Source organism: Paramormyrops kingsleyae, chromosome 11, assembly GCF_048594095.1.
Source record: "Paramormyrops kingsleyae isolate MSU_618 chromosome 11, PKINGS_0.4, whole genome shotgun sequence".
NCBI classification, from domain to species: domain Eukaryota; kingdom Metazoa; phylum Chordata; class Actinopteri; order Osteoglossiformes; family Mormyridae; genus Paramormyrops; species Paramormyrops kingsleyae.
This window is the reverse complement of record NC_132807.1, coordinates 25,606,803-25,621,798: the sequence shown is the minus strand read 5'-3', so window position 1 is coordinate 25,621,798 and position 14,996 is coordinate 25,606,803. Positions and strand designations below refer to the sequence as shown.

The 14,996-nt window shown below is 47.7% G+C and overlaps 1 protein-coding gene across 4 annotated transcripts in view; it reads right to left on the bottom strand.

The window, feature by feature from the left end:
* Nucleotides 1–14,996, bottom strand: part of LOC111847961 (AT-rich interactive domain-containing protein 3B) — a 38,220-nt gene that overhangs the window by 3,624 nt on the left and 19,600 nt on the right. For 3 of the 4 annotated variants that reach the window (XM_023819597.2, XM_023819601.2, XM_023819600.2), the window contains exons 5-8: nucleotides 3,747–3,930; nucleotides 3,005–3,270; nucleotides 482–775; nucleotides 63–152 (exon numbers count right to left, since the gene is read on the bottom strand). In XM_023819597.2, the coding sequence (XP_023675365.2) occupies nucleotides 63–152; nucleotides 482–775; nucleotides 3,005–3,270; nucleotides 3,747–3,930 (834 nt within the window). The remainder of the gene's footprint in view (nucleotides 1–62; nucleotides 153–481; nucleotides 776–3,004; nucleotides 3,271–3,746; nucleotides 3,931–14,996) is intronic. The other variant, XM_023819599.2, reaches the window with a different exon arrangement.

Sequence of the window (14,996 nt, the reverse complement as noted above, 5' to 3'; positions counted from 1 at the left end):
GTGTGAACGGGAAGCGCTTATTGACAGCCAGCGCTCAGTGAGCCGTTCAGAGGAGCCCGCACCTGAGTAGACCATGCCGTTGACCTCCACAGACACACTGATGCTGGCGTTGCCATTGGTGGAGATGCTTAATGCCAGGTCTTGCTTGTCTTCTGAAACAGACCCGGGGGCAGGAGGATGTTAGAAGCGCAACAACATGGGAGAAGACACCCGATAGACACAACGAGATATTGAGAGAGAAAGTCCAAGGGACAGAGCAAGCAGGCGTGTGGAATTGGTCATTTAATTGGTGCTGGGGGAGAACTACTCACAGGGGCTATTATAGTGCGTACGTGTCGTGCAAATATGAAGTAGTGGAGCAGAAGTCATTGTGTTGGGTGTTGACACTAATTTGGAAGGTGATCAAGGTCAGGCATCAAAATGAAAATTGTTTATCTAATCATACACTAAGCAAACAAGTGGGGAATAGGGGGGCACTAACCACGACTGGAAGTGGGCCGGCCTCCGACGGGGGCGTGGGCCGCCATGGTCAGCAGGTTGTGCTGCAGCGCGTGTTGCATGAGCCGCTGCTGCTCCTCCGCCATCCGCGCCACCTTGCGCTCCGGCCCGTCGCCCGTCTCCAGCTTCTCTCGCAGCTGCTCCAAGGTCGCGGCTCGCGCCAGGCCCAGCCCCAGCCCCAGCCCCAGGCCCAGGCCCACTGGGGGCGCCGGCGGCTGCTGCTGATGCACACCCAGTGCCGCCCGGCTGGAACCCGTCGTCGGGGAGGCGCTTTCTTCTGGAGGGGGAGGGAAGTGAGACAGTGAGCCTCACGCATGTTACTGTAGGTCAGGGATTCACAAAGTGAGGATCACATGACGACTTCCATTTTATGTTCACTTTAAAAATGTGGGGAAAAACATCGCATTTTAACCATAATTGCAACCACATGATTACCAGCCCCCAGAATGGGGGTCATGATTCACTGTGGCTTCATGGGCTGAGAAGTTTGGGAAGCCACGCTATAGGTCAACGTGGGGGACGGTTGGTGGCTGATGACAGCAGAAATCCTATGACCTTCCCCCCACAAACCAACCTCCGTCATAGGGGTCAGTTTGGATTGCTATGGAAATAGGCCCACAGTTCCTTTAAATCCACAATGAAACTCTCACAGGTGTCTGTACAAATATACTGTCACCTTAACATGGCTGCTTTATTTGTCCGTGTGCAACTCCTCCACTTGCGGGGTTACATTCTAATGAAGTCAAATATGATACGTAAATCACTACTGTCACTGAACAACTACATAAATAAGCATAGGGACAGATCAAAACTCAAAAGTTGACCACTAAATGTGCATCGCTGCTGCACCATCGTAAAGCAAGAAGCATCGGAGTTAAGTAACAATCTGTTGTATGTGGTACTATTAAAATAAAACAATTATAAAAAATTAAGGCAGCTCAAAGTCCAGCAAACTTTAAGCAAACTAAACAGGACCAAGAATGACGGATTCTGATGGACATTTTGATCCAAATGCAATCGGTACCAGACACTGTATTGTAAACTATACATTTGCCGCAATCAAAACATTCTGAAGTGTCTTGCCATGGTCAAGTTTGTCTGACGGTCCCTGACCATGAATGAGAATCGCGGTTGCGTTGGTAAGGAAACGATATGCGAAAGAGAAATGGGAAGACGTTAGCATTCTGTTCCGTTTCAGCGAAATCACAACCATCACCAAGTATAGACATATGAAGCAGTTACGCATAATGACACCCACTGAGAGAGCGACGCAAGTCACCAAAAGGCAGTTTCCAGCACATGACTGCCTCCAAGTCTGGGGACACTTGCTCAATTCAGTAAAAATATTGCTAATTTATTGGTTTCATAACAAACATCATTACTTTATTCCTTTGTTTAAAAAAAAAATATATGCCACATTAGAAACAACCAGTTCTAAACATTCAGTCCAAGAAGTAATACATCGAAACACAAATTATAGTTATATAGTTCATTGACAAGCGGTCTCATTAGGTGCTTATTAATTAGTAACACCTTTGCAGCAACATAAAACACCAAACGTTTGTGTTAAGTATCCTTTTGGGAGCCAGTGGCTACAATTGCAATTAAGAGCAAAATGGCAAGAACAAAACTGAAAGAGTCAGTCAAAAAAAATTATGACATTTTTTACAAAATTAAGCAAGCACCCCAAGGCTTGGTGTGAGCACAGCCTGTACAATCTGGCTACATCAGCTTAACTGTTGAAGATAAGTTGTGCTCGACTTTGTCATTTTTATGTGGAATTTCAAAAATATTCTCACTCTAAGACAAACAAGAAAATTAATTATCATAACAGCTTTCACGTGAGAAGTTTCTCTATACCCAACGGTAAAATTCTGAAAAGCCCCTGTAGGTCCCCAGGGAGTATTTTTTTCTGATTCTGAAAATACCTATTTCAGTGTCAGAATAATTTCTGTATGTTTACAAACGACACTCTCTTCTTGATTTGTGTTGCACTTCGCTCAGAAGATGACTGCTGTTTACAGGAAACTGAGGGCAGGGGGCTGACTTGTGGTGCATCTTAGTACCATGTGACAACCCTCAATACACTCTGCTACAAATCGACACAAATCGCCATGTCAACCTACAATTCCAGAACCCCATCATTGCCTTGAAATTCTCATGAGCAGATCAGAAATAATTCCTTCAGTAACAGCTCTCTGAAAACGCATTTAATCATTTGGAACTTTTCTCATGTAGTTCCAATTTACACCACCAGGGGGTACTATTATACAGAGAATAGAGAGGTAACAAACCAGTACTGTTACCAAAAGACCAAAATATTGTATACAGGCAGATTTAAGTTGGACTTGAATTCATATCACGGTATAATGCTTAACCTAAACAAAAATAGCGTATGTCTTTTGTACAGAGACATTTATCACCTTCAGTAACCAGCTGCATAACAGTTGCCCTTGGTTTTCGAAGCCTTTCACCCGAGCTTCGACCGGACGGATCAGACTAGTACCTGTGCCTTTCTTCAGTGACAGCCCAGGTGACGCCAGTAGCCCATTGTGTCCCACAGGGGCCCCGCCCCCCAGTGACGCCAGGTGCATCTTGGGAGAGGGGAGGATGTGGGGCGCAGAGCCTGGGGAGGCTGGGAAGCGGTAGAGGCTGGCGCTGTAGCTGGGCCTACGGCCCTCGCGCCGGTTACTGTCGATGGCGGCTTGCAGCTCCCCCGGCGAGCTCAGACCCTTTTTCTCACATTCATAGGGGTACAGATACTTCATGTACCTGAAAGAGGCATAGAGGGAGACACGCCCCATGCGTGAGTTTGGCAAAACGTAAAACATCTCATTTGCGAGGCACCAACATTATGATATCGAACAGATTGGGGGGGGAAAAAAAACAGCTTGATAATTAAGAACGAAATTCTAGTAGCCTGCTTATAACGATTCTCCAAGCCTGGAAATTAAGGCAAAGCTGTAGACCAGTGTTTCTCAAATCAGTCCTTGGGCACTGCCAGATGCTCCACATTTTTGCTCCCCCCCAAACTCCCAGGGAATTGGGAGGTGGGGGGGGGGGGGGGTTCCTGGTTTTAGAAACACTGCCGTAGACCACAAGCCTTATGGAATCCATGTAAGTTTCAGAAGAACAACAACAACGCAGTCAAACCCTGCCCTCCAGACTATGAACAATCACACTGATAAGCAAGGCAAAGCAATGCAGAGTTCCCGTCAGTGGCCTGGGGGGCGGGGGGACGGGCTTACTGCGTGCGGAGCGTGAAGGCCGCGCTGGTGATGGACGTGGGCAGGCTGAGGCCCTTGGTGATCTCCCTCCACATCTTCTTGTTGATGACCTCCACCAGGCCGCCCTTCTCAGTCACAAGCTTGTACAGCATGTAGAGGTCCAGCACCTGCTTGGCCATGATGGGGATGCGGTTCACCGGGGTTCCTGGGAATTTTATTTTTTTTGGGGGGGGGGGGCGACATGAAAGCACACAAAATTACGCTGAGAGAGAGAAGGTGCTTTCTGTTCAGTGAACTTACATCTACTGCGCACGGCATTTACGATACGCAGGAGAAAAGGTTTAGTCACACCTCCACGCCCCCCCCCCCCCAACACACACAGCACTGGTGGGGGGGGGGGGCGACTTCAATTTCATGGTAGATTTCACACAGCAGAGGGCTACAAACCAGGGACGTGAACATTCTGCGATTCATCGATTCATATTGACACACCAATAAAATCATAACGATCCTCCTGTATCAGTACTGGGAGCATTGATGTGTATCAAACGCATATCATGAATATTTAAACATAGGGGGAAGCACTTATCCAAAGACAGAATTGACATTCCTGTGACATTGTGCAGTATGACATTCAAAAAAAAAAAGTCCCTCAGTTTCTATTTGATTGGATCAATCGTCACGTCCAATCAAGTCATTTCAAGGAACATCTGATGTCATCATACCATTTCATTTGAACAGTAAAGTACATCATGTGTAGCAAATGATTTACACCCTTTATCATGAGGTTGCCACGGTTCTCCTTCCCACACCTTCCTGCAGACAATTACTGCATCTCAAAACAATATTATCCTAATTAGGAAATGCAGACAAGGATGATCACGGTCAAACAGATCACAACTACTCCATGCTTCTCATACTACTCAGCAAATGCTACCAATGGCTTATGTGTACCTTGTAGCAGAGAAGCTGGGATTACTAGATTCTACATGTGGCACTTAACTAGTGAAGCACCAACCAGTATGTAAAGCTGGCAAATTGACAGCCTTTGTCAGTTTAGACCAGGGCCTCAGCCCTGTGTAGCTTAGCCCTTTCCCTGTTCCACTACAAATGATTCGGCTCAAGAGCTGTGTGGTAATTAGCACAAGGAGTTGAATCAGGTGTGTTAAATGAGGAGAATGTGCAGGGCTCCGGCCCCCCAGGACTGGAGTTTGACACCCTTGGTTTAGACTTATCAGAGGAAATCTGTCCTGGGAAAATGAAGCTTCTTCATTGATGAGTCTTTTGTCCAAAAACAAGTAACTAATAAGATGATTCTTCTATTGGCTTCTCCACTATTGTGGTTTGTATGGTCGCTTCCAATGGGACCCATGGGCTAACACCAACCCCAGGTATCAAGCTGAGCCAGAACAGACAAAACATCAACCTGCCTCAAGAGCAGCAGAGGTCAATCAGAACGCAAAGCCAGCCCTCACGAAATGAGGTGTGACCAGAGCAGCCAGTTAACCATCAGCCAGTGTGGGCCGTGGCTCCGAGTGGACGGATCGATATGTGGGAGCAGCTTCCAGAATCGCACGGCATCATCATGCCATCATTCTAAATCATTAATTAGGTGGGGGTGGAATACGCCACTGTCCCCAGCCCTATCCCCCCCACGCCGAGGCATCCTACAGGGCCAATCAGCCGTTCCGATGGAGACCATGAGATCAAGCCATCGATGCGTTTAGCTGACATGCAGAGTTTAATGGCAGCAGCGAGGCTCATCCCCTGGGTGGGAAAAAAAAGGGTGTGTGTGTGTGTGTGTGTGGGGGGGGGGGGGCTTACTTAACGTGTAGGTACACATCAACCCAACATCAAACAATTACAGAGGCTCCGGGAGGGGTGAGAGGTCAGCCAGTGGTTATTGACGTATGAATTAAAGTGCTGGTCAGCAGGAAGCTATGAGTGACTGGGGGGGGGGGCACACTCATAAAGGAGCTCTAGTCCCAGGAGACAAAGGGGGGTCAAATCAGATGCACAAAGGACAGAAAGGCCCATTTTTTTTGGGGGGGGGGGGAGCTTTTGGCTACCGCCTGCCGGGTTGGCAGCGAACCCAGGCTTGAGGGGGGGGGCTCTGAGAGTGACGACGACAAACACGTGAAAATACAGCGACGTCACATGGGAGACAAGTCCACAAGTCGGAAAGCGATGAATCATATCGCTGTTAATTATCATCTAGACACGATTTACCTACGAACTGCCAAGGACCATAAAACGATTAAGAGACACCCTCTGCATTAATATTTATTTGAAATCTGCTAGGTATTTGTTCCATCAGTTCCATCCGTAGTTCAGCAGAAAGCTATCCGGTCATTTTTTAATCGTTTTTTTCCTTCTTGTAAGCTGCAGCTGACATTCCGTTTTGGTATATCAGCTGTGCGATTTCTCCCTCTCCCGTAACAGCCACTCACTGCACTCCCAACGGTCACTCGGGGCCTTTTCACCATCAGAAAATGAATGAAATCCTCTCCCTTGTTTTTTAATATTATTGTAAAGGCAGGAGTTTATTAATTTGGCATTTTTTTTGTTGCATATTCACTGATTCTCACTCCATTTTACTTTTGGATGATAATGACAGCATTCTTCTTAGAATAAAGCTGCACCCCCTTCCTGCCTGAACAGGTTACCGTCCTGAACGGCCCACAGTCATTCTGGGAAGCTTTATGCCGAGAGACACCTGACAAACTGCAACCCAGAAAATACCAGGAAATTACTAAGGCAATACAGAGTCTTGTACTCAGAAGGGTAACTAGAAATTCTGGACTGCCCAGTTATTTAATTTTATGATTTTACATATTCAAGGGCCCCTGTAAAGGTGCTGGGCCCCCTGAATCTGCCAGGGAATCCAGGCATCTACGATGCCCCAGTGTGCACCCAGAGGACACTGGGACGGCTCGGTCTGAAAGCACCAGCCCACCCTCAGCTTCACGTCCAAGTCCATCACTGCAGCTGCTGGTCTCCAGCAACCTGGATTCGGCCTGGGCAATATGGGCCAAAAAAGTTCACGGGATCTTCTTAAAATGGAAACTAAAATCTAAAACCTACTTGGCAAACGTCTCTAAAAACTGAAGCCCGACAACCATAGAAAGTGCACTTAAGAACTGGAAAAACCCTCATTTTAAGTCATAAGTCTACAAAGTAAAACAAATATCGTACCTTCCAATATTTTTAACTATCGACGTTTTAAAATTAAATGAACCAAGTAACAGTCATCCTTTCCCCTCCGTCAGCTTTCCCGTGAGACACTGACTGTATTGGGTTGATCTTAGCTGTGGATTCTGAGAGTCTGTGCAACGTCACCCCCCCAAGCCCTCGCATTATTCACAACCGGGAAGAAAAACTATTAGCATCTATTACAATCTTTACTAGAGCCCTATTTTTTTGTGCACAATAAAATGTATTATTGTATTATCCTATATCTCGTTCTGAAAGTATATTGATATACTGTAAATATTTGATACGCTGCCCAGCCCTAATTCATACATCATCCTTCTGGCTGCCATGTTGTCCACATGCCTCCCAAGCTTGGTGGCCTCTCTGCCTACTGCAGCACGCACAGCCTTCCTGACCTCTCCCATTATCCCTGTCTGGTGACTAATTGCAGGGCAGCAATTCATCGTCAATGACCACGGCTGCAGCACAATGCAGAACTGCTATTGGTTTACAGTGAGTCTCCATGGACTCAGTCTCAGCGCAGGATTGGTCATGTGGAGAGTCCGTCATTTGGGCAGCAGCATGTGATGACGACTCCTGGTTTCTAATTGGCTAGGACCTTCTTCTGTAGTTGTTCCCCCCCCACCCGATGGATGAGGCCTGTAACTAGGAGAGCGATTAACGCCGAAAGGGGTCAAAGGTTGGCACTGCACTGTGTGAAACTGCTTTGGGGAAGTCAGGCTGCCCAGCTCTCACGCTTCCCCGCTCCCACTGAAAGATGAGGCGCCACTAAGAAGCTTGAACATCCAACTGGGTGTCAGGGAGTCAACGACAAACATGATAGGTGACACTTAGGAAGGTTTTAGATTTTTTTTTCCCCCAGTCTATTGTTCCGGAATGAAACTTCAACTCCACACAAAATTCCAGAACGGCCCAAGGGCTGGCTTTCTATCCCCCAACATCACCGGTCGAAACACAGCATTGGATATGTCGACCCCCACTGCCATACCCCCCCCCCCCCCCTTTCTGAGAATAAGCACACAGTAAGGCAGCAGTGTGTGGTGAGAGACACCTGTCGCACAGATGCACCCGCAACTGCAGCGTTGCCGGCGCGTCCGTTGTCTTGTAACGTCCTTGCTAGTGCAGCTGTCTCACAGTGCTGAACATCCAAAGATTAGATTTAAAAAAAAGACGTCCAAAACATGAGAGCTTCTGCTACACAGTCGCCCTCTGAGTGATTTTAAAAGTCGATACAGCCCCCGATCCAGGCGAGGTAACCTTACATCGCTACAGTGTGAACATGTGTGCAAGTCCTGTCCCTCAGAAAGCATTGGATAAAGGAACCTATAGGCTACCTCTGTCATCTGGTTTAAATTAATATCTGAAAGCAAAACAAAAATGCCAATCTCAGGAAAAAAATATTTTGCACAGGTTGATGCTGATTGGCCGGTTGGCTGCGACTGTCTGCTTACTCCAATGGCCAGACCCTGGTGTCACAAAACTCATTTACCTGATATTCCTTAAACAAGCCCAAGTCGCGGAGCTCCGCCCTTCCTGTGGCGTCGACAGAAGAGGGGATGGAGCCCTGTACTGCCCATTGTCCCACGAGCAGCACTGGAGAGCAAGAAGGAGGCGGAAGGGCCAGGGAACAGACTGGGCTGATGCAGAGGACACACTGCCCACTCACTGGCAAGATGAAGATCACATGACAGTTTGGAGGAGCCGCTGGCTGGGGGAGAGACCCCCCGAACTACTGAGGAGAGGAACTTGCCGGAAGATGTGCTCTGAGCTCCTCACTGGCACATGACCCAATGGTGCCTAAGCTCCGGCCAAGGTCCAAACCAGTGATAAAAACCAGTTGGACAAGCTTCCATTTTATCTTTAAACGCATTGTGCATTCTGAATAAAAATACTACTGTAACAGGAAAAAACGGAGAAGGGGGGGTGCGGAATGAGCGCATCATGACTGTCAGATGTTGATTAGACTGGGGTGGGGGGGTACAGGAAACGTGAGCTGATGGAACTGGTTGACAGGAGAGACAGGGGAGTGCATGTGGGGGGGCATACAAGAATCCAGACACTGAAGAACCCAAGACTACACCCTGCCCAGGGGCTGGAGAAGGCCTTAAACGATCACCCCACCCCAATCAGCTTTTCAGATTGAAGATAAGGCAGTAGAGTGAGTTTTGGGGGGGGGGGGGGGCACATAGCTAAAGGCTGCGGGGGGGGCTGTGCTAAAAGGCACATCACTTCCTCCCAGTTTCCAGCTTTTAACATGTTAAAAAGAGAGACCCCTCATGCTGAGAAAGGCAGCATTGGGTCTCGCCTGCAGCTTCTCGTCTGCATCTGAGGGCTCAGCAAGTCCTCCTACCGTCGCCTTAAACTGGAGCTCCACAGGACCACCATCTGCTAGCGCAACAGCAGAAGAACCTGCTCCGGCGAGGCTGGAAGACCGGAAAGACCACTCAGAAGATATTTATCTACTCCGTGTGCTCTGAGAATCTCCCGCTTATGCATGTTTATTTCTGAGTTCACGTGCTGCACACTTCTTGGCCTGTGTCTGCCTACTCTATACCCCAATGGCAGCTTCGGATGCCGCTCTGTGAAGAGCTCATTGGTACTTGTGTGAAGTGCATCAGACAACGATAAATTGAACTTGAGTGAATAAAACAAAAGGCACATACGATCACACGCAGACGCAAGCAGCATTGTTTTCAACTCAGTAGGGTGGGGCATAAAAGAGGTCAAAACGAGAGGGAATTTGGGGGGGGGGGGGGGGCGGTTGGGAATAGAATTACACTGAAATTACCCCCCATAAAATTTCAAAGGTTGGAAGAGCAGTTCTCTCCAAACCCCCCCCCCTCCTGGGACCTCTACTCTCTGCACATCCCACTCTTTTATTCCCAAGTTTAGACGTAATCAATACAGCAACGTCACGTGGGCCGTTCTCTTTAAAGGGAGCATTTCCCTTTGTATAACCCTGATAACACAGACCCCCACCCCCCCACCCATCCCTGGCTGTAAGGGAGACCTGAGGAACTTGTTGAGGCAGCACTCTGCACACACAGGTCCCGGGTGGCCTTTATGAGCTCTGCTACCGTGGGAGGAAATGTGACAGGACAGGTGCATGTCGCTGGCGTCCTGAGACTTCACACCTGTCTGACTGACCTGGGGGTGGGGGGGGGGGGGTGGGGTTGATAGTGTTTACATCATCATGCTCGCCCCACACGAAAGTCTGCGGCCGCCTCCTCAACACTTTCGCTGGGGGCTGCAAAATCTGGAATTAATGGACAGAAGATCCCAAAAACGGAGATGCGGAGAGGGGGCCCATGGAGGACACAGCCATCAGAATCCCCCCCCCTCCTCAAATCCACTGGGGACCAGCCATTAGCTCTAGCCTAGAGACTGATCAGAGTACACAGCGCCTCCTTGATTAAAGAGCATCGGAAAACTGGGAGACTGCGGTATCATCCGGCAGACAGAGTCAGGAAATGAAGATTTTGAATGGGGAAGAGTGGCGGGGGAGGGGTCACTAATTCCAAATACTGTGACGACAGGAAGAAGGCAGCCTTGTAATTTGTGGGGGTCGGGTGGAGCCATAATAATTTTAGTTTTGGCTGTGGGCCTCAACCATATCAAAACTGCGACCCCACCCTTAAATTAAAACAAAAAGATCTAGGAACAGGCTTCCCAAAAAGAGCAGCTTCTTTTTTGGGCAGATTATAGATATATACCTTAAAAAGCACTGAAAAGGAGTGTCCACTGTACATTAGTGTGGGCGGTCCTGCCTACTCACATAAAAAAATAAAACAGCGCCGTAGTACCAGAGTTATTACAGTTAACAAAAACTAAGACTAAAACTAAAACTAGGAGTGATGAAATCATTTGGTTAACTGAAACAAAAATAAAAATAACAGTTTGCTAAAAAATTAAAACTACATAAAAACTACAATGAACACAATACAAACTAAAACGAAGAAGAAATGCAGGTAAAAATCAGCTTTGTTTTCCCCCCCCAGCCTCTCAATTTGCACTCTGGTCACAATGTACATGCCGACAGGAAGCAAAGACCATTGTCCGCCATATTGGTGCATCTCTCGTCTGGTCGAGGTGTGCCTGCGCACCGTTTTTCCACGTTCATCAAGGTTGAAGGTGCCATTTCCGGCTGAACTAACAACAGTGTTCACGACAAAGGTAAAGGATTCTTTATGATTCCAAAAGGAGCTTAGGCACCATTGGGTCATGTGCCAGTGAGGAGCTCAGAGCACATCTTCCGGCAACCGTGATCCAGAGAGGAGAGATTAAGTTTTATCTAGTGGCTGCCACCGCACGTTTTCTCCATTCCCTCAGTCTTACAGTCACACATAAATGTGGCCGATTGCCATACTTTAATAATTCTAAGAATAATTTCTCACTCTCTAACCACTGCTCCCCTAGTGGTCTTCCTTGGAAGACACCCAGGCAGACTTAATTTCTCGCATCAATAACCCGGGTCCTTCATAGATATAAAAACATGATGGTGTTAAGGGAAAGAGGGAGGGGTTTGGAAGGGAACGTTAGGGCATGAAAACAAAATACTTCACACTTTCACCTTAGCTGTTTCACGGTGAAAGTATGCAAGTCACTTCCAGAGCGGTATCAATACATGGTACTGAAAACAAAATAAAAACTTATCTAAAACTAGAAATGATCATGAAATGGAAATGAATCTAAAACTATTAGTACATTCTTCAAAGAAACTGAACTAAAATTGAAAAACAAAATGGAGAAGTGAAGTAAAAAAATAATTAACGTAAATTTGAAAACTATGACAACAGTTTATACGCGTCCTCAATCAATCACAGCACATCTATTTAAAAAAGCAATTTCATTCATATGTATAGACTTATATTCCACATTCCTGCTCTGTTAATTTCTTCTTTGCTGTCGGTGAGCTTCACGCATGTTCTCTCTCCCTCAGTCAAATCTAACTCAACATACGCAGGGTTGCCGGCGCATACATGTTAAAAAGGGGGATTAAAACATTCTACATATGGCACAGAGCCTGCTCTCACTCTCCCATCTGTGTCCCAGAGGTCAGTCCCCAGTACACATATCTAAGCAGCCAAACCCGGGAGCTGGCAGGACATGGAGCGGGACACAACAGGACCCGCTTAATGCTGCTTAAAGCTCGCCTCATCTGGCAACCCATCTGAACAGCCAGGAGGTCGCGATCAATCCTGGACCTTCGTAGGGCCAGCTCAGTAGTCTGTCAGTAACTGCAAACTATAACTATTTTAATATTTTTTTTTCTGAATAGCTAGACAGTGTTCAGTGACACGAGGAAAAGTTCCAAAACAGAAAGGTACCCTGCTCAAAGGCCCCATTTCATGAAATTATGATGCAGCCCCCCCCCAAAAGCTGAACAGGACGGTTTTCCCCCACGTCTGCTGCCCATCACTCCCATCCCGCGTAAAAAGGCCAGGCCCGGAGTTCCGGGGGCTCATTAATCATCCTTCACAGGACAGGAGGCCCCTTAATCCCACCCCAAGCCCCAACCCCCAACACTTAATGGCACCGCCCTCTTCCCCGACCCCTATCCCCTGTAGCGTTATCAAGTTTCAGTGGCGGTGACTGTAGCACAAGCCAGAGATGAGTGGGGGGGAGGGGGGGGAGCGGACATGACAGAGAACATTGCCGCTTCCCAGTGCCAACTACCCCGAATCGCAGCTTGTAAATTTCTGCATCCCTAAACCCTACGGCGGTATACACTCCGCGTACCACGGAGGAGAGGTTGTGACCACATGTTTGAAAAGCATGCTCGTTATTTTTATGATGGCGGGGGCAATACAGCAGAGGGGTGAGCCTGGAGACCTTCTGCCAGAAGTAACGGGAGTGTGAGATCAGCAGGTGGTCCGATCGCCACGCTGCAGAGCACGAGTCCAGCGAAGACACTCACAGAAACAGGAATTAATGCAATAAACATGTCTAAACAATGTCAAAAAAAAAAATGGAAGGGCGGCTATAAAATGGGTCAAAGGAGGAACCTTAAAAAAGTGAAGTTTGAAAAACATGCAAGCAAATCTAGGAATGAAAAAGCGGTGGAAATTACTGATCTGTGGGTTTGATCCTTTGACTGAATATATGATGTGAATTTGATACGTCGGGTTTTTTCATGTCTCTACGGCAATGAAAAGGACCATTTCCCCATGCATGTCGCCAAGCGGTGCTGCAGGTCTCCAACATGCCTGCTGTTCCCACGACTTTCCCACCACAAACCTGGATCGATTAGCGCAACTAGCAAAACTTAGCTTTGTATGCGTGAGAGGGGAAGTTAGCCAACTGCTGCAGCAGAAAGTGCCTGCTATACAATACAAAGTGTGTAAGTGTTCAAGATGGCGTCTCTGAAGCATCTGGACAGAGCAGATCGTCGTGACCATGAGGGACACCACCAGCCGGACATCTCCCTCTGCTCGCGAGTCCCGATCCACCAGGCAGCACAGCACGCTCAGCGTCCATCAAAAGCGAGGTCATTAATCATGGCCGGTGAGCGGCAGTGACAGCCAATCAGACGTTATGCAGGGGTTTCCCCCATCCATGGGAGTAAAGTGTCGGCGGTCTCGCTTTACCACCCCCACCAATGGCAGCCCCCCCCCAGCTGCCTGAAGAGGGGGAGCCGGCCAACACAAACACACACCCATCTGCTTAATTCAAACCTTTCACACGGGGATTTTAATGGTTTCATAAAGCCCTGTCAATCAAATCCTTCCAGACTTTTCTACAAGTTGTCCATCGGCCTCAGCACCTGAGAATAGTAGGTATAATTAGGATTTTTTTTTTAATTTTGCAGTACAACAAACAAACACTCAACTTCTACGGTTTCAGCTCCGCCTTCCAACAGACCACGACCAACTCATCTAATGAAACGGAAGAAAAGAAAAAAAAAACGAAACGGAACGGGGGACATCACAGTGTTTAGAGCAGCAGCCCACGAGGCAAACCGACATGTTTACATAGCTATACCGGGTAACCACGACGACGACGGCCAATGATGATAATTACTATGATAATAAGGCAGAGAGCAGTGCACGGCTCCCCTCACAGCCAGGATGGAAAAACAGCGCAAAGACGCTCCTGTGATTAAAGCCGTAGAGAGAGACCCCAGAGGTCAGCCAAAAGGCATTTAGGAGGAGAAAACACGGGGGAGGGGGGTCGAGGCAGTACACAGCTTAACAGCCATATTTAACTGATTTTACAGCCCCCAACACCACACCCCAGCTCTCCATTTTTCTGTTGCAGACACAACTTGTGTAGAAATGTCTCTTCTCTTTTTAGGGAAGTTTATTAAGACGTATTGACAGGCCAAAAATAGAGAATTTAAAAAAAAAACATGAGCAGCAGTGGGTCTGTATTGAGTAAATGTATTATGATGCGTATCAAGACAATCCAACGAATTCTAACCAATGGGCATCCGGGTATCGTCCCGGAAGTGAGGCCGTGAGTCAATCTGGGCGCCTCTCGATCATTACGGGGGGGGGGGAGGTCAAATACACTGTGTGACATAAGGCACAATGTCACACACGTTTAGCTACAGCTCCATAGTGGCAGTGCGACCGGGTTAGTAAGTCAACGGATGACTAATTTTTAAATGCAATGGCAATGGGATTGTGATGGAGCGTGCGGGGCTGCAGAACCTAACCCTAACCCTAACCCTGAAGCTGAGCTTTGAATACCAGCCTCTGTGGGCCCCCAGCAGCCAGATCATTTATCAGGTTTTCTCCCCCAGCTTTTGGTTTTAGTCGCGGCTCCACTCTAGAGTCACGTGACCTGCCCTTTTGACCCGAGAACTGCAGTGACTGTAAACAGTGAGCCGCAGACCTTGGAAAGAGGAGAAAAGGCCTCTCGTGAAACACACCCGACTGAATTGCCACTGCGTCAAATAAGAAGAAATCTAGCCGTACCAAGCTAAGCGAAATGATCACTGGCGGCAGTTGAGATTCACAGGACCAGCCCTGCTTCTTGAGGAGGGTGGTGCTGCTAGATGACAATACAGATCAATAAATCATCCAACCCGGCTTCTGCAACACATCCTGCCATAAC